Here is a 26,340-nt window from a genome sequence, read left to right on the forward strand (position 1 = left end):
CTTTCCAAGGTTTTCTTGAGTGTAGACTGTTGTTTGAAGTGTCTGTAGAAATCCTACCCAACAGTCTTCTGTGGTCCTGTAGCTTAAGGCAACGAGCTTGGTGATCTCCAGATCCCTTCAGTTATGGAATCACCTGGGAACTGGTCTTTTTACAAGAGCTCTTATGTTTCCCTAGACTCAATCACTATTGTTGACATCTTCAGGAAGCCTATGCTTAATTTTTGTCTCACAGAATTGAAGAACTTACTTGTGGTGGGATGGTTGAGCAGGTGCAGGAAGCCTTTGGTGAGACCATGACCTCTGTCGTGTCTCTGTGTGCTCGTTACCCTATTGCTTGTGCAAATAGCATCGGACTCCTGTGTACCATACCTTATACCAGGTGAGTGTGGACATGTCCTTTACCATGTGTGACTTATACTCCAATGTAGTCAAGTAAGCAGAAGGTACCTCCTAAAGATTCTATCTACTGAAAGTTCCTATCTAAAGTTCCTATATAAATTCCTTAATGTTGAGCTCTGTATGACCAAATATTATTATTAGGATTATATTATATTGTGGAGACAGGGAGAGTCAAAAAATATATATTTGGCAAAAATCTTTTGCATCAGCACATTTCTTTTCTTTCTTGGGTCACGTAATTGTTGAAGATGTCAAGTGTTCATGGAGCCCATTCTTTGAATGTCCTTTTGATAAAAATTTTTTTTGTCTATTAACAAGTTGATCTTATCACTTTCAATTTTGTTGTCCTATGAAAACAAACCTGAATTTAAAGTTACTTTAAGAAGGAAGTTATTTAAGAAAAGAGTTCTGAGCTTGGTGTGGCGGTGGTATACATCTTTATACATCCCAGCACTCAGGAGACAGAAATAGGTAGATCTCTGTGAGATTAAGTCCAGCCTGGTCTACAGAGCTACTTCCAGGCCAGCTGGAGCTATAGGGTTCAGTCTCAAAAAAAAAAAAAAAAGTTTTGTGTTAATTGTACATGCAGCATCCTCAACAAAGAAGAATACTGATTTAGTTCCCATAATCTGAACCTTCCTGAGAGTTTCACAAAGGCTGGTCAGTTGCATTCTTTCATTCTTCTTTTGTTCCTTCACCAGGAGTGAGGAGAAGTGCTTGGTCCGCAGTGGCCTTGTGCAGCTCATGGACCGACTCTGCAGTTTGAGCAGTCAGACTGAGTCGAGCTCCAGTGAGAAGCAAACCAAGAAGCAGAAGGTAGCCACCATGGCCTGGGCTGCCTTTCAGGTGCTAGCCAACCGCTGTGTGGAGTGGGAGAAAGAGGAAGGTGAGTAGTGGGACTCAAACTTAATATTTTCCATAGCTTCTGTTGCTGTGATGGTGCTAGGTGGGGCAGAGAAGGACTCCATTAAGCTATATAATCAGGTGGGCTTCACTAGCTGACAAGTTCACAACTTCTGCATCAGTGTGGTTCTGTGAAAACTGACAGCTACCTGTGGCACCAAACAGCATCCTGACCCCCTAAAGGGGAATCCTAGCCCCCAAATTGAGAAGATAGTTTCCACATAAATATGTGGAGATGAAAGTGTCCACATACATATTTTTATGAAATTATTCTGCCATTGCATTTTCAAGGGGGATATTTCCAAATTGTACTTTCAGTGACTAATCTACAACTTAAAACATAAACCTGAAGGACAGATTTCCCCACAGTGTCCAAGATCTATGCATATACTTTATCTACTTATTCACTCACTATGGATTTAAAAAACTGTATATCTATTTGTGTGTGTGTGTGCGTGCACGAATTTGTGTACCATGGGCATGGATGTGGATGTCTTCTGACTTGTGGAGTCAGTTCTGTTCTTCTACCATGTGGATCCCAGGAATCAAACGTAGGTGGTCAGGCTTGGTGGCAAGTGCCTTTACCCACAGACCCACAGAGTAATCTTCCTGCCCTTACTATGCTTTTTTTTTTTTTTTGGTGGTCTTTTTGAGACAGGGTCTCCCTGTAGCCCCAGCCCCCAGCTAGCCTGGAGCTTACTATGTAGATGAGGCTGACCTTGAACCCACAGAGATCAGCCAGCCTCTGTCTCCCAAGTGCTGGGACTAAAAGCATGTGCCACAATGCCTGGCTTTACTATGCATTTTAATGTCTTGAGAGCCTGTTAAAGTCTAGGCGGAAGATGAGTAAGCCATTGCTTTTGCCTATAAGAACTATGGTCCGGCAAAGGAAATGGACTGGTTAATAAATAATTATAGTGCAACCAATGTCATAATTGAGATGGTTATGATATGCTTGAAAGTACAGTGGCTTCTACAGATGGGTTGAGCCAGGGATCCAGCAAAGCTTCTCAGGAAGTGACATGAGCAAGAGGACTGCAGAGCCAAACAAACTGCACCTTGCAGGCTCAGGGATCTAGAAGCACAGAGGAAACCCACAGAATGCTGTTAAGTCTTTGGCCTTTTATAAAGGTTATTTAGGGTTAGCTTCTATAGTGAACATGGAAATCAATGTGTGTTCTTCTGTTGTATATGAGTTAACTGTATTTAGTTTTTAGAATAAAGTCTCCCCTTGACATTTCAATTTTTAGAGTAACAATTAACTCTTTTTTTTGCCTTTTTAAAGACATTTTTTTATTTTATGTGTGTGAGTGTATCATTTGCATGTAGGTAGGTGCACTGATGTCATACAATGTCTGGAGAGGTCAGAAGAGGGCATTGGATCCCCTGAAACTGAAGTTACAGATGGTTTTAGCCATCATGTGGGTGCTGGGAATCAAACCTGGTTCCTCTGCAAAAACAGCCAGTGCTCTTAACCTCTGAGTCATCGCTCCAGCCTTTTTTTTTTTTTTTTTTCTCTTTTTGAGTATCTCCTTATAACCACAGCTGATCTGAAACTCACTATGTAAAGCAGGCTGGCATCTATTTCACAGAGATCTTCCTTCCTCTGCCTCCCAAAGTGCTGAGATTAAAGGCATGCACCACCATGCCTGGATATTTTTTTTCTCTTTAGACAGGGTCTCACTATGTAGCTCTGGATGACTCTGAACTCATTATGTAGATCAGGATAGCCTTCAACTCACAGAGATCTTCTTGGCTCTGCCTCCCAGGTGCTACCACACCTAGGGCATTAACTTCTTGATGTATAGATATTGTCTAATGAGACATTGAACAATATAAAAGTTAATGAGTCCAAGGGAGTCTTTAATGCAGTGAGAGAAGGGGGAGGACTTGACATGCCCACAGGCTGGCATTGCTTCCTTGAGTAATCACTACACTTTCTTTCCTTCAATCTGAAGGTGGCTCCACAGAGGCTGTGCACTCAGGGCTGGCTCGTCAGGTGTCCAGCCTCCTCACCAACCACCTTGCACGAGCCACTGAGTGCTGCGGCAACCAGGCTGCTGGGAATGATGCCCTGCAGGATGTCCTGAGTCTTCTCAATGACCTTTCCAGGTATGGAAGGGCCTGCCCTAGGGAGCAGTCTACTTTCCCTCAAGTGGCTGGATTGCCTTTTGCTTCGTTGTCTTTTGGAATGTCCACATTTGTAGGCTTTTTTGACACACTACTGCTTTAAGAAAAATGATAGAAAATAAGGTCATTGAAACATAGTATTTAGTCCCCAAATGTGAGGATTATCTAGGGGAACTATGTGTTATGGTTTGCTTTACTCCTTGATAGCACCAGCTGCTGGCCTTTCAAGTATATGCACTTATATTCCATAGCCAAAAATCTTAACCTCCTCAGAGTAACATTAAAAAAAATCAGTCAGGGCTGGGGATGCAGCTCAGTGGTAGAGTGTTGCCTAGCATGCACAAGACCATAGGTTCCATCCCCAGCACATACATACTCTGAAAAAAGTCATTCAGGGCCTGTAATTAACTTGCTCTTTTAAACTGTCTTTAAATATGATTGATTCTGTGTGGGTGTAATTACGCTCATGTGTGGGCACGAGCCTTACAAGTTAAGTCTTATATGATAGTGTGTTTTTTGCCTGCTGCTGAGCTCAGTATGTTTTTCTCATGGAATATAACAGGTTTGACCCATGGCAAGTCATCAGGATTGGGGACTGTAGCACTGTGTGACAGCCCTGCTCTGGAACCATGCATTATGAGGGAATGAATAAGTAACTGCAAAATTACTCATTTGGGTTGTTAGTTTTGGTGCTCCTTGAAACATTCTGAATCTGTGAATTTGAGGTATCGGAAATCAGAAAAATTAGGAAATCAAGTATGTTGATTGTTACAAAAACTTGTTATTCTTTACCCCAAAACCTTCATTCTCTTGCACCAAACATAGTGGAACTCTATGACTTCATTGTGAAGTCTGAACTCACTGGTTTGTCCAACCTCACCTAGAAAATGTTTGCTTCTGATGTCTGCAGGCAAGCTTTCCAGCATAGCAACCTTTTCTTCCTCTTCTTGCAGGAGTCATATAGGGAAAGCCATCTTGAGCCAGCCAGCCTGTGTGTCCAAGCTTCTCTCTCTGCTGCTTGACCAGCGTCCATCCCCAAAGTTGGTACTGATCATTCTTCAGCTGTGCCGGGCGGCACTGCCGCTGATGAGTGTAGAGGACTGTGGGAATGTTGAGCTTCCACCTTGGAGCTATTCTGTGCCCTCCCTGAACAGTGAGCAGGAAGATCCCAGTGACCCAGCCTCCAAGATCGCTTCCTTGCTCTTAGCCAAGCTGGCAGATTATGTGGTTCCAGGTGAGAAGTGCGTGGACAGGAAGATGGTACTAGGAGCTCACTTCCTGTGAATAGCCAGGGCCCAGTGCTCTGTATGTCCCAGGATGAAGGAGAAAGGCAGTGGGGAGAGGGAGGGATAAGAGATTCCCAAACCAGGTTTTTCATGTATTAGGAAACTATACAAACAGCACTGCAGTTTTTCTGAATAGGCCTTGATTTTTGCTTTAAGGATGTCAGACGGTTCTTTCTCCAACTGCTTCTGAACCAGACACCACATTGACAAAAACCAGCCCCAAGAATTCCTTAAAAGGAGATAAAGATCCTGGAGAAGAGAGTGAAGCAGTGGATGGCAAGCTCTCCATATTTATCCACAAGCGGGAAGACCAGTCTTCTCATGAAGTCCTCCAGCCCCTACTGAGGTGACTGTAATGACTGTAATAACTACATGTCGCTGGGGACCATCCATGTCACAGGCATTGTGCTAAGCTCTATGCATATGGTAACTACTCTAACCCTCTTGACAACCCAAGCAGATAATCAATGTTGCCATCACCTCTGAAACACAGGCCAAGGCCACTCTGGCCATAGAAACCCGCACGTGAGCTATGAATCAGTGCTTCTTGTCTAAACCACTAAAAGGCTCAAGCATGTGGCTAGTGAGTGGCCTTTGTGTCCCATGAGGTCTACAGTGACTCCAGCTTTGCAGACAGTACAGATGGCTTTCAGCTGTTGGCATTCTTTAGACATCAGTAAATTCAGGCCAAGGAAGAGAAATGAGAAACTTTTTAAAGTTTTAATTGACTGAAGTATGAATTTGATATAGTGACTCAACAAGGAAACAAAATTGAAATTATTGCCCAAATACTACAAACTTGCAGGTCAGCAAAAAGGCTTGCTATGTAGCACAAGGGAATTTAGACCAGGCGTTTGTCTCTTACACAAATTGTCTGACCATGAAGTCATCTTCATGGTTGTGTCCCTTGTTTGCCAGATGGCAGGCGAAAGCAAGTATACAGTACTGGGGATTGAACTCAGAGCTTTGACCTGTGCAGGGTCATAGTCGGTACTTAGGTGAAGAAATCTCTAAGAAACATTCTTGGCTTTGTGAAACATCATGGCATAGATGTAGTGAAAGGCCTGTTCTAGGAGAAAAGGGAAACTGAGTTATTAGGAAGAAAGATCTAGTCCTTCTCCCTAGGGCATCACATCCATGCTGCTGTTGACCTCCCTGTGGGACTGATGTGGCATTTAGAGTACCTCTGTGCCAGGCTCTCTCCATAGCTAGCTTCAGAGAGTCATTTTTGTTCTGCTATTTTGTTCTTCATTTTCATGTAGATTTTTTTCATGTAGACAGTACTCCAAAAACAGCTATTGTCTTATGCCCTAAAATATCCATAATTAGGAAACAATAGGCAATTTCCTTTTTGAAAAATGGAGAGTCTATGGATTTTTTTTTTTTTTTTAGATAGGGTTTTACCATGTAACTCTGCCTGGAACACACCATATAGATCAGGCTGCTCTTGAACTCACAGAGATCTGTCTGCCCCTGCCCCAAGAGTGCTGGGATTAAAGGTGTGTACCACCATGCCTGGCAGAGTCTTTTTTTTTTTTTTTTCGTCTTTTTGAGACAGGGTCTCCCTGTAGCCCTAGCTGACCTGGAACTCACTATGTAGACCAGGCTGGCCTTGAACTCACAGAGATTCACCTGCCTCTGCCTCCCAACTACTAGGATTACAGGTATGCACCACCACACCCAGCCTGGAGTCTATGAATTTTAAAAGGCAGTTTTAGGACTGGTGACTTGGATCAGTGGGTAAAAGTGGTTACACTAAGCCTGATGACCTGAGTTTAATCCCTAGAAGCCACATGGTGGAAGGAGAGAACTGACTCCCATAGATTGTCTTCTGATGTCCACATGCACACCATAGTACACACACATGCACGCACACACACGCACACAGATCCAGACCCCCAGTTAAATAAATAAAATAAAAACCAGTTTTAGCATCTAAGGATGACCTGAGCATTACTTGGTTGCTGGGTAACACAGGGCCCCTTCTAATTGTCCCCTTAAGGTCACTCTCTCCCTCTTCCCTCTTGCAGTAGCTCAGAAGGACGGCCCTTTCGACTTGGTACTGGTGCCAACATGGAGAAAGTTGTGAAGATGGATCGGGACATGACTAAGGTAACCCGCATGGGGAAAATTGTGATTGAAAAGCATTTGTCACACTTTAGTTTTTCAGAAGAAATCTTTTTTAAAGTTAGTTCAGAGACTGGAGAGATGGCTCAGTGGTTAAGAACACTGACTGCTCTTGCAGAGGACCCAGGTGCAGTTCCTAGTATCCACATGGTACACCAACATAGTGGCTATCAACCATCCATAACTCAAGTTCCAGGGGATCCAACCCCCTCTGTTGGACTCTGCAGGGTGCACTTACAAACATGTAGGCAAAACACTCATATAAAATAAAAATAAATAAATGCAAAATTTTTAAAAATAGTTCAGGCTGGGTATGGTGGCCCACACCTTTAATCCCAACACTCTGTATAGGCAGGGGCAGCCTGGTCTACATGGTGAGGTCCAGGCCATCCAGGGCTCCATAGTGAGACCCTGTCTCAAAAGAAAAGTTCAGTTGGGTGTGATACAGGCCTATCATCCCAACTGAAGCTCAATTTGAGGGTAGCCTGAGCAACATAAATGAAACCTCAGCTTAAAGAAGGAAGGAAAGGAAAGGAGAGAGGAGAGGAGAGGAGAGGAGAGGAGAGGAGAAGAGAGGAGAAAGGGGAGAGGAAAGGGGAGGGGAAAGGGGAGGGGAAAGGGGAGGAAGTCTAGAGACCTTCAATTTATCAGGTTAGCCAAAGATAAACTTTCAACTTCCGATCCCTTGCCTCCATCTCCCAAATACTGGGATTACAAGTGTCTGCCCCCATGCCCAGTTTATACAGTGCTGGGAATTAAATCCAAAGCCTTATAAGTGCGTGGCAACCACTTTACCAAATGAGTTATATCCCCACTCCAAGAATTCTTAGTTGTTTTGTTTTGTTTTGTCTTGATTTTTTTTTTTTTTTTTTGAACAGATCCCTAAAAATCTGAGGGTTAGGGTTAGGGAGTCCTGACTGTGGCACACTATGTAATCTAGGCTGGCCTTGAACTCACAGAGATCTGCCTGCCTCTACCTCCCCAGTGCTGGGATTAAAGGTATGCACCACCATACCTGGCTGAGAACTCTTAGCTTTAACTCACAAATTTTTCTTGGCCCTCTTATGAAAGTTTCATAGCCTAAAAGCAGTTTTGAAATTGAAAAGAAATGAAGAACTGCTAATCAAATAATAAATATTCAAGAATTACAAGGGCTGAGGAAATACCTCAGTTGGTAGAGTGCTTGGCTAGCATGCACAAAGTCCACCACCATACCTGGCTGAGAACTCTTAGCTTTAACTCACAAATTTTTCTTGGCCCTCTTATGAAAGTTTCATAGCCTAAAAGCAGTTTTGAAATTGAAAAGAAATGAAGAACTGCTAATCAAATAATAAATATTCAAGAATTACAAGGGCTGAGGAAATACCTCAGTTGGTAGAGTGCTTGGCTAGCATGCACAAAGTCCAGAGTTTGATCCCCAGTACCACATAAACCATGACTGGTGATATATGCACATGTAATCCTAGCACTAAAGAAGTGGAGGCAGAAGGATTAGAAGTTTAAGGTAATCTGTAGCTACATAGCAAGTTTAAGGCCAACCTTGGTTATTATTATACCCTGTCTCAAAAAAAAAACAAAAAATCTTAGATGGAAGGTTATGAAAACATAAAATATGCTCAGGCTCACAAATCAGTAAAGCAGTAAAAGCAGCAGTAATGAATCATTTTTTAAACCTGTCAGTCAAGGTAATGTTAAGAAAGATTGGAGGCGGGCATGGTGGCACATGCTTTTAATACCAGAACTTGGAAGGCAGAGAGGCAGGCAGATCTCTGTGAGTTTGAGGCCAGCCTGGTCTACATAGTGAGTTCCAGGCTAGCTGGGGCTACAGAGAGACCCTGTCTCAAAAAAAAAGAAAAAAAGAAAGCTTGGAAGCCTCATTGTTGCCATGGTGAGGTTAAATAGATTTGTCAATCAAGGGAAGAGATTTAAAAGTGCCCACACTGGGAAGAATGAAATGAGTAATCCAGATGTCTTCAACCCAATCCCCAGGGTGGTTGTTGTGAAGTGATCACAGAAGAGGCCACAGCTGCCCTCCGGAAAGCAACCAAGTGGGCACAGTCAGGCCTTATCGTCAGTGTTGGGCCACCAGTGGAATCCATTAACCCAGAGACTGTGAGTGGGCTGTCCACAGGTGACAAAAAGAAGACTGCCCAAACCTCCATCTGCCGAGAGAGGAACTCTGAACTTGCCAGGTAAACCTCCCGCAAGGAGGTACCACCTGTCTATATTCTTCCAGATTGACTGCAAAATGTGTTCACTTTTTAGTATTTTAATTAATCTACCATCCCTTTAACCTGCTGAAAATAAGAAGTAGGGGCAAAAATTATTTATCTGTTGTAGAAGTTGCTCCCAAAGCACTACCTGGGACTGTTCCGCGGGAGGGCCATCCAGGTATTACTGAGGTTGTCATGGAAGCCTAGAAAGGTACTTCGACCAAGTGGACTTTGACAACTAGAGTATTCTGAGTGATAGTAAACTCTTGTTTTGCAAAGAGTACTCCCAACCATCCCAACTGAACATATACCTTTCTTTTTGGGAGTAGAGTCATGTTGAGTATTGCCTCTGGGGAGCTTGTGCCTAGTGTTTTGCACCTTCACATTAGGCATAGCTGTGTCTTATGTGATAAGAAAATTGAGATCCATTGTCTCAGCATGTGTTAGTTAGCTTTTCCTAACTTAATAAGAGGTTTGTTTAGCTCTGGTTTGGAGGTTCGGGGGTACAGTGCTGGCAGCTCTGGTTTGGAGGCTCAGGGGCACAGTGCTGGCATTGCACCAGTTCTTGGCTGCATCACACACCATTACAGAGCAAAGGGAAAGTGGGCAGAGCCAAACTCAGGCTTTTATAGAGTCCTCTCAGGAGAACCTGTCAAAGGTAAGTCTCCAACCTCCCAAAAGTTTCACTGCCTCCCATTAGCATCACCTTGGGCCCACACTTTTAATCACAATGGACCCTTGGGAGACACAAAGAGATAATCAAACCATAGCACTGAGGGTTCTTCACATACCACAAAAAAATATGTGGGAAGCAATTTCTTCCTAGACTTAATTTTCTTTGTCTTTTCTCAGTCAACAAAATCACTTTTTATTGTATAAATGGAAAATGTTTCCCTCTGACACTAACCCTGAAATCTACTTTTCTGTACCTTTAAACATCACTATACATCTACTATTTTCCTTGGCGCAGGACTGATCCTGTCCGACCCTTCATCAGTGGGCATGTAGCAAACAGTATGGCTGCAGAAGTGATCGCCTTGCTTCATAGCCTGCTGATGGCACCTGAATCAAATGCTGCTCAAATATGGACCACAACAGCAGAAAAGGTGAGCATGAGGTTGCTGTTTATCTGAGAAGGGAAGAAGGAACTAACATTATGCACCAGCATTAGAATCATTTACAGCAAGAGATAGTTTAGTAAAGAGAACGTTCCCAAATTAGTTAGATATACCTGTTGACTGTTTTCCCCTGGAATTTGCTTTGATTGAGTAGTTTTCACTCTGTTAATTTGTATCTCCTGTCACCGTTGGTTCTGACTTTACAGAAGTTAGGGCAGTATTATCAGGGAAAGAATGACAATCCTTATCTCTTCTTGCTTGCATCAGACTGGTACTGACCTTGGAAGATCACCTATCCTTGATTTATTGGACATGGTCAGTGTACTCACAGAGTAGTCCTAGGGAGGCCTCTGTGTGATCACACTGCCCAAGTACTCTGTCTTAATCACTACAAAAGTAGTCCAGATGCCTGAATCCAGAGCTCTGTAATCAATTCCCCTTCCCACTGTTACTCTTCAAGTGAATGTCTTATAACATGTCCTAAAGGTAATTGAACATTGAGATGCAGATAGTATGTGATGATGGCTTTCCCACGGATAAACGATTGCTTGATTTTAGTGGTTTTTGTAATACAGTGTTGGATTCTTTCCTATTTTGAAGCTGTATAATTCCACTTCCATCTGATTAAGATGCCTATGGCTAGAATGTCACTGGCCACAACCTCGTAGTTTTTTTGTATGTCTTCCATAGCTAGAGTTCCTTCAAGGCATTGTTGTAGACATTTCATCATCTTTGGTGTCAACAAACAATGCTTTATCTCCTGGTGTGTGGACTCCTTATACATAGGTTCTGTCCCGAGCATTGATGTACATTCCTCAATTGGGGAAATATGCAGAAAGCATTCTGGAAAATGGCAGCAGCAGTGGCAGGAAACTTGCCAAACTTCAGAGGATCGCACGCCAGGCTGTGGCTGCTCTGTGTGCACTTGGAGGCTTTAAAGAGACGATCAAGATAGGATCTGAGGTCCAGGTAACCCACCACTACTTTCCTCAAGTCAATGTTTTCGACTATTGATGAACTGGTCATCTTAAGACAGCTATCATTCACCCAGATGGACCTCATTAGTTCATGCTAAAAAATGAATCTGAGAAACTCATGAGTTCTAATCTACACCATACTGTACGTTATTCACATGCTAAGGCAGTAGTTACTATATGATGTTAGCTGCAGCACTTGTATCCTATGGTGTATTTCAGAACTGAAAGTGTGAGATGATAGCATATTGTTCTCTTACAAGGTTGAGGACCTATTATTTTAATTCATGTTTTGGGCTTGGCATCCACAATAGAGTAAGTGATAATGACAGCTGCAAATGGACTCTTCCCTCTTGTCACTTTAGCTAGCTGCTTACATATCACACTGGCAAGTAGTACTAATACAGCTCTGTCTCCAGGTTTTAGGTAGAGGAATATCAGGAAGTGTTGGAGTTGTGGCTTCTATCAATGAGCAGGAAGGTATAGCTACAGTGAGATTCCCACCCATAGACTGCCGAAAGACTTCACAAGCATCAGATACATTGACTGTTCCATTGTCTAGACTTTGTGTTCCAAGGTCAGAGGTAAGGTGATGTTTTAAGTGCTTCGTAAAGTGCCACTGCAATGGTAACTTCATTGCAGTGGAGGAATGAACACATATACAGTAAAGAAGCATGATCTTAAATTTCATTTGCAATATGTATTTATATATCAATTGTAAGCAGTATATGTAATAATAACATTTGTATGAAAATTTTCATCTGGATGGTAGAATTCAGTTGTTAACTAGAAATATTCTATAGATTTTATTTTTTATCGCTTTGATTTGGTTTGCAGTTTTCTGTGGTGATTTTGTTTTATTTTACTGAAATGTATTAGTCTCATATTTATAATATCTTCATTTTCTATAAACTAACAACTTTAACTTTTGCCCTGCCCCTCACTCCTGCCATCAGGCACTGCCTCTTCATAAGCTGTCCATTACTGAGAAGGTAGTACAGGCAGTCCAGTCCATGCTGCTCCCTCAGGAGGGAAGTCTCTCTATTCACACCTCACTTCCTGCAACAGGAGATGGATCGGCACCGGTGATGGCTGTTGTCCGGCTCCTGGCTGAAATAAGAACAAGGTGAGCCCTCTTTCTAGATCACTGAGGTAGGGCAAACATAGGGGCAGAGGACTGGCCTGGGCTTAGAGGGTCCATAGCCCATGCCAGCTGAATAACAGAAGCCATTGTCTTTTTACCACAATTTGTTATGTTCCTCAGTTTCTGTGTATCAAAATAAACACGAGCCACTCTCCTAAGAGAATGAACTATTGAAATGTGATTTGTGGAATTCATACTTGATACTGCCCTGGTTACTCTGGTAGAACTTTGTTTGCCATAGGAATCACTTGGCCACTTTTTAAATGGATTTTGACATTGCATCTGGTCTGTCACTTTCCAACCTGATGACAGGAACATCAGGGAATGCTCACAGTGTTGGTGTCCAAAAGGAGACATCTTTTCCTGCAAATAAATGTATTTACCATTAAAAAGAGTAACATAGTTCTCTTGACAATGGAACATTTCAGAAATTTCTCAAATGTGTGGTGAATTAAGTAAGAGAAATCAGTATATAGATTTTCCAGCCTTGAGGTCCTTCTTGCTCTGGGAGAAGGGTTACTTAAACAATCATTCTGTGGTGTCTGTGGGGAATTGGTATAGAACCATCCTTAAATACCAAAACCTGCTGATGATCAGGTCTTTATATAAAATGGCCTAGAACTTACACATCCTCCCATGGACTGTTAAGTCATCTCTGGGTTTCTTCTATTACCTAATACATTGTAAATACTGGATAAATAATTGTTGTACTAGTAGTGTTGTTTTGGGGATATACATATTCAGTACTGGTGCAGTTTTTCAATTTGTGGTTGTTTGAATCCACAGTCCAGACCCATCAATATGGAGAATCAATTGTGCATTTCCAAGCCAGTCTACCTTAGAAAAATAGAAAGTATAAATGGGAGGGGGGGATAAGATTGATTAAAATGTTTTCACAATTGACTTCTCAGAGAATGAACATTGATGACTATGAAATATTATAAATCTTTTAACATAAAGAGCATGCCTGGTCATGGCCCAGCTTTTAGAAGACAGCCTGTTTTGTGAAGAATTCATACAGCAGTGTCCAGCAGCTGTGGAAGTTCTTAACCTAGTAGCCCAGGAGTGCAGTGCTGGTGAGTGCCTGTTCTTGCCTCTCCCCTGGTTAGTACAGCTTGATTAGCGCCTATGTGGTGTCATATAGGACACTGACTGTGTCCCACACACAGGACAGCTGGAGTTCCCAACAATGCTCTTCACAGTGCCAGGAAAGCAGTACTTGAGTTATTACCAGTTCCATGCCAGAGTGTTTTCTACATTCATATTAATTCATTGCTTTTACTTCCCTCTTAGAACTATTATGAGCTGAAGAAATAGCTGTACATTCTGATTGTTGTTTTGACTGTATTCAAATTCAAAGTCAGGAGTTTGCACTGACATACTTCCTTAGGGGGTGGTTTGTATTTAAAAAGAGGTGCAAACATAGCTAAGATATAACTCAGTTGGTAGACTGCCTGCCCTGCCTAGCATGCAGTAAGACTTAGGTTTAGCACTATATAAGCTGGTTGTATTGGTGCATGCCTGTAGTCCTAGCACTGAAAAATTGAGGGCAAAGGATCCTAAGTTCAAGGTAATCCTTGTCTACACAGTAAGTTTGAGAACAATCTTCAATACAGTGAGACCCTATCTCAAAAAAAAATTAAAAAATAAAATAATGTAAACAATTCTGTTTTGGTATCCATAATCTGTTTTGCCAATGCTGTGGTTATTTTTAATCCTGAATATTATATTGTCTGTGTTTTGGGGGTTAACATGCCATGTGTGTACAAGCAGGGGCCATAGAGGACATTAGATTATTTTTAATCCTAGATATCATAATATCTGTAAATATTTTTAGTATATGTCCCTAAAACTAAGATCTGTTCATAATCATAGAGGCTGGAAAGATGGCTCAGCAGTTAAGAGAACTTTATACTCTTGGAGAGGACCTGAGTTCATTTCCTAGCACCCACATGGTAGCTCACAGCCACCTCTAACTCCAGTTCCAGGAGATCCTGATGCCTTCTTTTCACACACCCACAATTTTAAAAGTAAATCTTTTTTAAAAAAGAAATGTCATGCTGGGCATGGTGATGTACTCCTTTAATCCCAGCACTCAGGAGGCAAAGGCAGGCAAATCTCTGTGAGTTTGAGGCCAGCCTGGTCTACATAGTGAGTTCCAGGCCAGCTGGGGCTACAGTGAGACCCTGTCTCAAAAAATTTTTTAAAATGAACAATTCTCTTTTCTTTAATACTTTATTTCTCTGTGTGTGTGTGTGTGTGTGTGTGTGTGTGTGTGTGTGTGAAAAAGTGTAGGCATGAGTACAGTGCCCACAGAGACCACAAGAAGGCATCAGATCACCTAGAACTGGAGTTATAGGTGATTGTAAGCCACTATGTGGGTGCTGGGTCCCGAACCCAGGTCCTCTGCAAAAGCAACAAGTGCTCTTAATTGCTGAGCCATCTCTCCAGCCCCCATAAATTAAAAATTGCTTAAGATTAATGTGTCTAGTTGTGCTCATCTTTCTAGTTTTCTCATTATAATCATAATAACTTTTGTGTTTATTTGAATAAGAATCTGAATAAAGTTCACACCTTTCTATGGCCTTTCTATGGCCATGTAATATCTCATTGCTTGGATGTTTCATAGTTTGTTAATTCACTAAGCATTTGATAGACATTCTAATTATTTGGTGGACGTCACTTTTTTTTTTTTTTTTTTTGTCCTCTTATAGACAGGGTCTCCCTGTAACCCCAGCTGGCCTGGAATTCACTATGTAGACCAGGCTGGCCTTGAACTCACACAGATCCACCTATCTCTGCCTCCCAAGTGCTGGGCTTAAAGGTTTGTGTCACCACACGAGCTATAAAACTCTTTTAAAGGATAGCTGCTGCTGTTTCTTTGTGTGTGTGTCGGGGGGGGGGGGTTACACTTGCCCATGTACATGTAAGCAGAGGCCAGAGGACAACATTGAGTGTCTTCCTCTATCTCTCTACCATATTTTTTGAGACAGGGTATCTCACTGAATCTAAAGCTTGGCATTCCCACTAGGCTTGCTATTATTTGTTGACAGATTTCTCACAGTCTGGATTTTGGTATGTGGACCCCTATGGTGTCATTTAGTGTGTCCTTTTGCCCTTGTATTTCTTATGAATTAGAATGTCTGGATGTTTTTCCGATAAAATTAATTTTTTATTCCCAAAGATGGAAGTGGACATTGCATGAAACTATTCACAATTCAGTGAACTTTGCTCTAGTGTTCTAGACTAGCGTTCTCAGACTGTAAGGAAGAAATAGGTCCTCAGCTCCCTTAAGGACTTTAGTGTATTTTTTTATTGTTTTTCTTATTTATATTATTAGCCGTTTCTCAGGTCATTTAACTTTAACAGCAACCCTCTAATCTTTTCTGTCCATAAATTTTTCTGATAAGAGTGGTGCCTTCAATTCCAGCTGGAAAAACCAGTAACCACTAATGGGCCTCAGATCTCAGACCAGGGAGAAAGTGCAGAAGAATAGTTAGTTACTAATGCCCCTCAGAACTAACAGGAAAAGTGTTTGCTAGGACTCTTCGGGTGAAGTTGCTTATGACAAAATTTTTGCCCATAATTTTGTTTTTCACTTCTGACAGGTCCTAAGTTTACTGCCTCAGATTTTTAATATTCTTGACTTAGATTCTGAGTCATATTTTATTCATGTTTTTAAGATTTTTTTTAAAATCGATTTTTATTAGCCGGGCGTGGTGGCACATGCCTGTAGTCCCAGCACTTGGGAGGCAGAGGCAGGTGGATCTCTGTGAGATCAAGGCCAGCCTGGTCTACATAGTGAGTTCCAGGACAGCTGGGGCTACAGGGAGACCCTGCTTCCAAAAAAAAAATTGATTTTTATTTTATGTGTATGAGTGTTTTGCCTGCAATGCCCATGGAGGCCAGATCCATCAGATGGGAACGGGCACTTTGGACAATTGTTAGCTGCCATATGGGTGCATCTCTTCAGCCCCTTCATTCTGAGTCATATTTTAATGTGGCAAAATTTTAATTTTGTCTTGTTGTAGCAAACATATAACTGGCTGAATTAATGTTTTTTTCTTCTTTTTTTTTTTAAGCTTTTACAATTTTATTAGAGTCTTAAAGAAAAATCCTCAGGGCAGGCGAGCTAGTAATCTTGGCAGCTGCCTTGAGGAGGTGAGTGGTGGGAAGAAAGAAAGAAAGGAAGGAAGAAAGGAAAGAAGGAAGGAAGGAAAGAAAGAAGGAAAGTCATGAAGCCATGCTGATTTAGATCCTGCATAGAGGTCAGACAAGTGGCTGATCTCCAAATGGCTGGGAGAAGGAAGTTTTAGAGAAAAAGGAAAGAAATACAAGATGCTAGGGGGCAGCCCCAAAGCCTTAAAGTATGTCTAGTAAGAAAGACATGAAGAAGAAAAGGGGAAATTATGCTGGCTGTGGTGGTGCATGCCTGTAGTCCCAGCACTTGGCGACCTCTGTGAGTTCAAGGCCAGCCTGGTCTACATAGTGAGTTCCAGAACAGCTGGAACTACAGGGAGACCCTGTCTCAAAAAGACCAAAAAAAAAAAAAAAAAATGAAGCCACTTAATACTAACTGAATTCTCTGTTTATCGAAATTCTCTTTCCTGAACTCTAAGTACATATTGTCTCAATTAAGCCTTTCCCAATCCTAAAATACAAACATTGCCCTCGTCTGTGCTTGACCTTGTGTCTTATATCATATGACCCCATTCCACAGTCTTCTTTTCCTTAATGTGAATATGCACATCCCATTTCCTTCCTATATCCTTATGTTCACCAATCAGTATCTAACAGTATGCCTGCTGCACAGAAGGTATTCAATAGACATTATTTTTTATTTATTTATTTTTTTTGGTCTTTTTGAGACAGGATCTCCTTGTAGCCCCACCTGTCCTGGAACTCACTATGTAGACCAGGCTTGCCTCGAACTCACGAAGATCCACCTGCCTCTGCCTCCCAAGTGCTGGGATTAAAGGTGAACACCACCACGCCCAGCTGACATTTATTTTTTAAGTGAGTTTAGATGTAAAGTATAGAGGCCTTCAGCTGGGCATGGTGGTATGTGCCAGCAATCCCATCACTAGGGAAGCTGAGATACTAGAATCAGAACTTCTAGGTCAGGGGACTGGAGAGATGACTCAGCGATTAGAGCATTGACTCTTGCACAAGACCCAGGTTCAATCCCAGCATCTACATGGCAGCTAACAACCATCCATAACTCCAGTTCCCAGGGATCTGATGTCTTCTGATCTCTGCAGGCTTTGAATATACATTGTGCACTTACATGCGTGCAGGCAAAACACTCATACACATAAAATAAAAAAATTAATTTAAAAAGAATTTCAGGCCATCCAGGATTATCTAGTGAGTTTTAAGCCAACCTTAGCTATATACCAAGATAAAAGGAGGGGAAGGAGGAAGGGATTTCCATTTTTCAGATGATAAGAATAATAGTTCTCATATTTTGAGGGTTAGTCCTGTGCCAGGGGCTTGTCTAAGAGTTCTGCTTGAATTATACTATCTCATCTTCACAAAACTCTGCTGGGCATAGGTATTCTTGTTGTCCTAGAATTTGAAGGAAGTTGAGAAATACTGGGTAATGCACCCAGGCTCCAAGTCTAGGCAACTCAATTCCAGAGCCTATAGCCTTGCTACTGAGCTATGTGTAGTAAATCGTTGGCTCTGAGTATTTTTTCTTTTGTTAGGATTTAAATGATCTTTCCAAGTAAATTTTATTGTTTTTGTTCACTTCAAGAGCCCATGCCCACTTGGGGGTTGTAGGAGTTGTTTCACAGGTTTTCCATGTCCCTTTGCAGGAGAGCGACTTGTGGTTGTGGAGGTGCAGTGTGAACGGCTTAGGATGCTCTACCGGGACTGTGCTCGACCCCCACCACCTCCCTTGCAGGCTGACCGGAGACAGGTGAGCCCTGGTGCCTCACATTTGCAGCCTGTGACTCCAGAATTAAAGAGTGACAGGCAGCATGATATAGCATTTTAGAATGAGCATATGGAACTGAGGATATAGCTCAGAGGTAGAGCACTTGCCTAGAATGAGTATGTGAAGAGCATTCAGAGGAGGTGCCATCAGCTTTGCATATCAAAACATACTGAGCTGACATTCTGACTATTGGAAAATTATTGCAGGGAACAAATTTACTAGTTCCTTTGTATTATGAGTAACATAAAAAGACAGCTTTAAATTTTTTGGTGGAGAGGGAGCTGGGGGATAGCTCAGCAGTTAAAAGCAGTGGCTGCTCTTACAGAGGACCCTGGTTCAGTTCCCAGCACCCACATGGTGGCTAACAGTCATCTGTAACTCCAGTTCCCAGGGGATCTGATGCCATCTTCTGATCTCCATGGGCACCAAACAACATGTAGGCAAACACACATATACATAAAATAATAATAAATATTTTTTTTAATAGGGGAAACTGGGAAAATGATTCAGTCGGTAAAGTACTTGCCATGCAACATCTTGTATTTGGATCCCCAACACCCACACAAAAGCAAGGTGTGGCAGGGTGTGTCTGTAATTCAAGTGCTGAGGATTCAGAGACAGAAGGATCTCTGGGACTTGCTGGTCATCCAGTCTTGCCAAACCAGTAAGAGACCCTGTCAAAAATAAGGTCAAGAACAATTGAAGAAGGCACCCAATGTGGACCTTTGGCATCCATGTTCATGCATACAAACACATACATACACAATACACACACACACACACACACACACACACACACACACAAAACCATTAATTGTGTACTTGATATTAGAGAGTGATTGAGACTAATTTTAAAAAGTGGCAAAATACAAAAATTTGTTCCATCTTTGGTGTTTATAGAAAAGAGATGGCTCTGTGGTAAAAAGCATTGGCTGCTCTTGCAGAAGACCCTGTTTTAATTCCCAGCACCCACATGTTGGCTAACAACCTTCTATAACTCCAGTTATAGGGGAATCCAACACTTCTGATCTCCAAGGGCATTGCATGAAATGGGTGCACTTACATACATGCAGGCAATATACTCATCACATAAAATAATTTGGGGGGGGCATCTTTTTTGAGACAGGATCTCCCTGTCGCCCCAGCTAGCCTGGAACTCACTATGTAGACCAGGCTGGCCTTGAACTCACAGAGACCTGCCTGCCTCTGCCTCCTGAGTGCACCACGACACCCTGCTATAATTTTTAAAATGAAAATGGGTTTCTCTATAGTGTTTGTATTCAGCAGTTCCTCCTCAGTAGAATGTGAATCCTTTTCCATGCCGCCCACCAGCAACAGCATCTGCCACACTGTGCCATATCTATACCCTCAGACTCTATTGTCAGATGTGATCTGATGTACATCCTTGCAGCCAAATCTTTCCATACACCTTTCAGTTCCTTCTATAGGATGCATCAGAACTGAGAGATTGAGAGAGCTTTGTCTGATAGGGAAGCCTGAAATTTTAAGTGGCTAAATTGATTATTATGAAAGTGAAAGGCAGGCAGATCTCTGTGAGTTCGAGTCTAGCTTTGTCTCCATAGCGAATCCAGGCCAGCTAGGGCTGCAGAGAGACCCTGTCTCAAAAAGACCAAAAAAAAAAAAAAAAAAAGAAAGTGAAAGAGTAAGGCTACTAACCTAAAAGGAAATTGTCAGCACTGTGTCATTGCTTAGCTCTGTGCTGAACATTGTATCATTGCAATATAACTTCTGAATGGATTGAACTAAGACTGTCCTATAAGCACATGGGACTATATGAGGATGAGGGTACTAGAAGAGAAAAGTTGTGAAGATGAGGGTACTGGAAGAGAAAAATTGTGAGGATGAGGGTATTAGAAAAGTTGTGAGGATGAAGGTACTAGAAGAGAAAAGTTGTGAAAGTACTGGAAGGGAAAAGTTGCTTAAAGGGAGAGCAACCAGTTGTAGTATGAATGAGAAGGAGAAGTGTAAAACTGAGTGTTGCAATTAGCAGTTGGGGTTAAGAGTGGCTATTTCAGGGAAATAGGACTGGACATAGCCAAGGTGATAATTTATTTATTTTTTTATGTGCTTGAGTGTATTGCCTGCATGTGTGTAAGTGCACCCGTGTCATGCAATGCTGGTGGAGGACAGAAGAAGGCATCAGATACCCTGGAACTGGAATTACAGACAGTTGCTACCTGCCATGGGGGTGCTGGGTTTCAAACCCGGGTCTTCTGCTTTTAACAACTGAGCCATCTCTCCAGCCTCCCCCTCCTTTTTTAACAATTAGAATTCCCTTTCTTTTTTTTTTTTTGGTCTTTTTGGGACAGGGTCTCCCTGTAGCCCCAGCTGTCCTGGAACTCACTATGTAGACCAGGCTGGCCTTGAACTCACAGAGATCCACCTGTCTCTGCCTCCCAAGTGCTGAGAATAAAGGCATGCACCACCACACCCGGCTCTAGAATTCCCTTTTTTTGAGTGGGGGAGATACACTCATTTGTTTGTTTGGTTTGTTGTTTTGATTTTTAGCTTTTAAAGGCAGGTGTCATTATGTAGGTCCAACTGGCCTGGAACTCACTCTGTAGACCAGCCTGACCTCACACAGAGATCCAGCTGCCTCTGCCTCTGGAGTGCTAGAATTAAAGACGTGCACAATCATGTCCAAATAATGTATACATAAGAATGGGAAGTAGCTCATGGGAACTGCCTAACCATATGAAGCTCTGGTCTGTCCCTATCACTACAAAAAAATAAATAAAACGTGTATATATAAATACATATTAGATTTATTTTTTATTGTTCTTAATTATGTGTAATTGTGCATGTTTATGTGTGGGCACTTGAGAACACATGTTACAAGCAGTTGTGAGCTGCTCATGTGGGTGCCTGGAACTAAATTTGGGTCCTCTGCAAAGCAGTATGCACTCTCAACTGCTGCTGAGCTATCTCTGCAACACCCTGCACCAATATCTTAATCCTAGCAGATAAAAATTATCTTTTTCTTTGAGAAAGTAATGAGATTTGTGTCTTTGGTTCTATTGAGTGAAATCTCTTTCCCCTATCCCCCACTGTAGCCCAAAGAGATTACCTGGAGCCCTTCTCGAGTGTTCCCTCCAGTGCGTGCCTGCATGTTCTCATCCCACCTTACCTCTGTCACCTTCCTGGCTGACCCTAGTGCTGGAGGAGGTCTACCCCGGGGCACTTTCATCTATGCCACCTCCCCTCTGCCAGTTCAGGTAAGAAAGCACATGACAACCCTGTCTTTTATCTATCCTTCAAACTGGAAAGAAGCAGCAGGTGGTAGGCCCTGACCAGTTGTTGCCCTCTGACTATCACTGCCTGCTGGTGTCCTTTCAGGCCCCATCTTTTTACTGGGAAATTGAGATTGTTTCCTATGGAGACACTGATGATGACACCGGCCCAATCGTCTCCTTTGGCTTTGCTACAGAAGCTGAGAAGCGGGATGGGGCATGGACAAATCCAGTGGGCACTTGCCTTTTTCACAAGTGAGTGACTGCTACTGCTTCAGTTAAAAAAAAAGAAATGTGTTGCTAGACACCGTGGTGCACATCTTTAAAACCCAGTGCTCGGGAGGCAGAGGCAGGCAGATCTCCTTGAATTCAAGGCCAGCCTGGTTTATATAGCAAGTTCCAGGCCAGCCAGGGCTACATAGAGGAACCTTGTCTCAAAAAAGAAAAAAAAGTTTAAAAAAAAAAGTGGGTCCGTATCTGTCTTAGTTTGCTTTCTATTGCTGTCATAGAATACTCTAACCAAAACCAACTAGGAAGAAAAGGGTTTATTTGTCTTACACATCCCATTCATTGAAGGAAGCCAGGGTAGAAACTCAAGGCAAGAACTAGGAAGCAGGAACTAAAGCAGAGACCATGGAGAAACACTGTTTGCTGGCTTGCTCCTCTAGCCCATACTCAGCCTGCTTTCTTATGCAACCAAAGACCACCTGCTCAGGGGTGGCACGACCCACATTGGATTGGATCCTTCCATGTCACTCAACAATCAAGACAATGCTTCAGACATGCCCACAGGCCAGTCCATAGAGGAAATTTCCCAACTGAGGCATCCTGTTTCCAGGTGTGTCAAATTGACAACTGAAGCCAACCATGACAGTATCCCAGAGAAAGTAGCTTCCTAGTAGGTGTTTATGGTATTTGGGAAGCCAGAATTGAATTCTGTCTTTCAGGAAGTCTGGGGACATGAGCATGTTATTTTCCTTTTTGGATGTTTATGGTTCCTTCCTAGCTTTCCCGCAATAAGAAACTTATTTCTCTTCATTTCCCGACATATTTGATCCCATATACCATGATTCTGTGAAGTGAGTCTGGGAGGTGCTGCCGTGGCTGCTGTAATACTAAAGGTGGAATAGTGTGGACAGGTGGAAATCTATTCATGTTTGAGGAAAGGATTGCTCTTAGAATTTCTGATGGCTTGTGGTTTGCTATAGCCCTCTTTGCCTGGTCCTTTCTTCTATCCCTTCACAAAGCTGGTAAGTCTCAACCTTGGCTCTCTTGTTCTCTACCCAGCAATGGCCGAGCAGTGCACTACAATGGCTCCAGTCTGCTGCAGTGGAAGAGTGTCCGCTTAGATGTCACCCTCTCTCCTGGTGAGTGCAGCAGGGCTCTCTTATTCCACATGCTTATGTGGGTACTAGACTTGGATCTAGATGATTCAAGTTAAATAAATTTAGCAATTGGAAATGGTGCATTTGTCTTTGAGTGAAACCAAATATTTGTCCTTGCTGTGCCTTAGTTTATACCACAGCTCTCAAAGCTATTATCCTTAGAGCCTCCATCTGATGACTCAGGAGACACAACCACTTTTGTCCCTCATCCACATGGCTACAAATTTGAAGTATACTTGATAGTAAAGGGGGAAATGTGTGATGCCCTTCCTGCTCTCTGCTGCAGGTGATGTGGCAGGAATCGGCTGGGAGAGGACTGAGGGAACTCCACCTCCTCCGGGGCAGCCAGCCAAAGGCCGGGTATACTTCACATACTGCGGGCAGCGCCTTATACCATACCTGGAAGATGTCTCTGGTGGGATGTGGCCTGTGGTTCACATTCAGAAAAAGGCAAGTTACTTTGATAAGAAAGAAGAGCAAATTCTTTTTAGTAATGTGTTCCTGACCAGAAGAGGAAAATGAAAGGCCACTGTATGAACATCACCTGCATCACACAATGATAGAAGGGCACAGTGAACCCAAGCAAACAGTTCCTTCCTCTTGTTGACCCCACAGTCTTCTGTTGGGTAATGTTCTATCTAGAATTAAATGCAAACCTACTCTGACCTCCTCTTAGCCATCATTCTTTAATAAGGGAAAGAACACTGGTGTCCTTTCAAATGATTCTGAAGGTAGCTTGTGAAAACGACCCTCTTGAGTCATTTGCTATGTCAGAAGATTCGAGTAATCCTTTGGTAAAGATTCAAATGTTCAAAATTCCTCTCCCTCATCACCTCCCATCCCCCCGACACACACACAAAATCTCATGGGCTTCTGGTAACACCTAATGTTCTGTGGGACATTATCACTGCTGCTAGCCCCATATCCATAGTTCCATCCCAGGCTGCACTCAGATGCCATCCTCATATACCCAGCAGCCTAGGCAACATAGCAAAATAGATGTCAAAACTACTGAGCTCTGCCTGGAATCCAGAACTTCTGCTTCCCTAGTTTTCCTGTCTCAGGAAAGGCAGCATTTCTTGACCTGCTTCATGCTTTCATTTGTTCAACAAATATTAACGAGCTTCTGTGTGTCAAGCACTGTGTCAACCTCTAAATATGAAACAGTGAGCCAGACATTGATGATATCTATCTTTTTCTTTTTTTGTCTTTTTGAAGCAGAGTCTCCCTGTAGCCCCAGCTGTCCTGGAACTCACTATGTAGACCAGGCTGGCCTTGAACTCACAGAGATCTGCCTGCCTCTGCCTCCTAAGGGCTGGGACTACAGGCATGTACCACTACACCCAGCTCCAAACTTAAATTGTTTTAATTTTTAAAAAAATTTATTGAATTTTTGTGTATTTCATACATAAAATCATCTTTTTTATTTTATATATTTTTTATTTGATTTTTTGTGTATTTGTGTAAGATTGAGAGCATCTCAGTCTTAATCATCTTTATACCCTAGTCCCCATTGGCATCCTCCCATTGCCCCCCACCCCCGACTGGAGCCCTTATACTCTGTCATCCCTATTAAGGCCCACTGGGTTGTCAGTGTCTCCAGCCGTTTCCCAGTGCAGTTCCGTCCACTAAGTCTAGTCAGCCTATCTAGAGTCCCTTGTTTTAGGAAGATCAGCTCTTCCTCATCTAGTAGCAATCAGTTGCCAACATTCCTTCAGATAAGATTGAAGTCTGTTCATTTTCCTAGTTCTATGCTGGGTTATTGTCTGCCTGAGTTTGCATGGGATTTGTGTATGCTGATACTATTGCCCTAGAATCACACAGGTAGGTTCCCAGGAGCTTGTAGGACTCTCTTTCCATATATATGGTCATGCATCTCCTCCCTGGCTCTTTCTGCCCCCTCTTCCGAGATGGTCCCTGAGCCTTGGGTGGATGACATTCCTTCTGCTTTGGCACCCTCCCATAGTTTGCCCCCCCACGGGAGTTCATATATTCTCTCATTTGTATTAAGGCCTATTATGTGAAGTTAGTGTTCCCAGATGTCCCTCAGTGCAAGTTCATCCACCTGGGTTTAGTCAGTCTATCTAGAGTCTCTCTCTTCAATAAGACATTCCTCACCTAGCAGTAATCAGCTGCCAATAATTCTTCAGCTAAGATTAGGACTTGCTGTTCATTTCCATAGTTCGGTGCTGGGTTTTTTTCTGCCTAAGTTTGCATGGGTCTTGTGCATGCTGACACCATTGCTGTAGGTTTGCATGAGAAGGGTCCCAGGAGCCTGTAGAACTATTTCTGTATGGTCATGCACCTCCTCCCTGGTTCTTACAATATTTCCACCTCCTCTTCCACAATGGTCCCTGAGCCCTAGGTGTGTAGACCTCAATATAGGAGTCCTGTCCAAGGACCCACACTCTGCCCATTCTTATTCTCTGTGTTTTGGCCATTTATAGCCTTTTGTGTTCCTGGCCCTCTGTTGCATGAGGGAGCTTCATTGATGAGAATTGAGAGATGTATTAGTGTTCTCTTCATCCCTTGTTCTATGTTCCAAGAGTCTTAGATGTAGAGGTTGCATCCTAGATGCAACTTAGGGTTGACCAATTCACAGAAAATCTGTGTGTGAGCAGTGGTATAACTCTAATAATCTCTGTCTGTTGAAAAAGAAGCTACTTTGATGGGTGGTGACTGGGATACTTGTCTGTAAATTTAAGGATCCATATTTTGCACATAGTAAGACATAGCATTTATCTAGGAATATGAGAGGCTTGGGTTTTCTCTAAGCTCTATGATCTCTCCAGCTATGTATAGTTGGCAAATTTGGAGTACAAGACATGAGTTTCCTCCCATTGAGTCGGCTTTAAGTCCAAGTAGGTAGCTGTTGATTACCTCCAATATAAAAGTGCCACTACTGTACCAATGTTGTTTGTTGTGCTGGTCATTGATGTGGTTCTTAGGTCTTGAAGCTAGGGTTGGACAATAGATTGATGTTTTCCCTTACCAGCTTGCATAGTGCTCTCCAAAACTATGAAAGCTAGCCTTCAGGGGAGGTGGCTTCCAGGTCAGTTCCAGCTCCATTACTTCAAATCCTGTGTCCGAAGTATGCCCTGTCTTTAGCAATAGGGTCTTATCATCAAGTTCTGGGAGGCAATCAAGGACTGTGGCAATAGCCTGTGTAATTTTGGGAGTCTCTTGGACTATCCTGGCCAACAAATCAAAGAGAGGTTTCTCATGTCTTCGTTTCTTGTTATATAAGCTCCAACTGTACTCATGGACTCATGTAGGGCTATCGTATGAGTAATTTTTCAGTAGGTTTTTGAACTAATACAATTCCCTCTGATTTTTTTTTTAATTTTTAAAAATGATTTATTTAATAACAACATACTTAGAAGAAGCATATCATTACAACACAATTGACATATTCAATAATATTTTCCTGAGGTAGGATGCATCTCTTTCAAATTTGGCTGTAAATTTT

At 42.4% G+C, this 26,340-nt stretch overlaps 1 protein-coding gene across 7 annotated transcripts in view; it reads left to right on the forward strand.

The window, feature by feature from the left end:
* The window catches only part of Hectd4 (HECT domain E3 ubiquitin protein ligase 4), a 211,979-nt gene that overhangs the window by 121,744 nt on the left and 63,895 nt on the right, over window positions 1-26,340 (forward strand). For 6 of the 7 annotated variants that reach the window (XM_008847507.1, XM_029570593.1, XM_008847508.2 and 3 more), the window contains exons 33-49: window positions 233-379; window positions 1,101-1,285; window positions 3,261-3,414; window positions 4,386-4,666; window positions 4,875-5,064; window positions 6,749-6,830; window positions 8,835-9,037; window positions 10,029-10,164; window positions 10,963-11,145; window positions 11,570-11,734; window positions 12,107-12,276; window positions 13,255-13,370; window positions 18,114-18,217; window positions 21,310-21,471; window positions 21,593-21,741; window positions 22,774-22,853; window positions 23,158-23,321. In XM_008847507.1, the coding sequence (XP_008845729.1) occupies window positions 233-379; window positions 1,101-1,285; window positions 3,261-3,414; window positions 4,386-4,666; window positions 4,875-5,064; window positions 6,749-6,830; window positions 8,835-9,037; window positions 10,029-10,164; window positions 10,963-11,145; window positions 11,570-11,734; window positions 12,107-12,276; window positions 13,255-13,370; window positions 18,114-18,217; window positions 21,310-21,471; window positions 21,593-21,741; window positions 22,774-22,853; window positions 23,158-23,321 (2,671 nt within the window). The remainder of the gene's footprint in view (window positions 1-232; window positions 380-1,100; window positions 1,286-3,260; window positions 3,415-4,385; window positions 4,667-4,874; window positions 5,065-6,748; window positions 6,831-8,834; window positions 9,038-10,028; window positions 10,165-10,962; window positions 11,146-11,569; window positions 11,735-12,106; window positions 12,277-13,254; window positions 13,371-18,113; window positions 18,218-21,309; window positions 21,472-21,592; window positions 21,742-22,773; window positions 22,854-23,157; window positions 23,322-26,340) is intronic. The other variant, XM_029570590.1, reaches the window with a different exon arrangement.

Source organism: Nannospalax galili, unplaced genomic scaffold, assembly GCF_000622305.1.
Source record: "Nannospalax galili isolate Female #2095 unplaced genomic scaffold, S.galili_v1.0 scaffold120, whole genome shotgun sequence".
Classification (NCBI taxonomy): Eukaryota; Metazoa; Chordata; class Mammalia; order Rodentia; family Spalacidae; genus Nannospalax; species Nannospalax galili.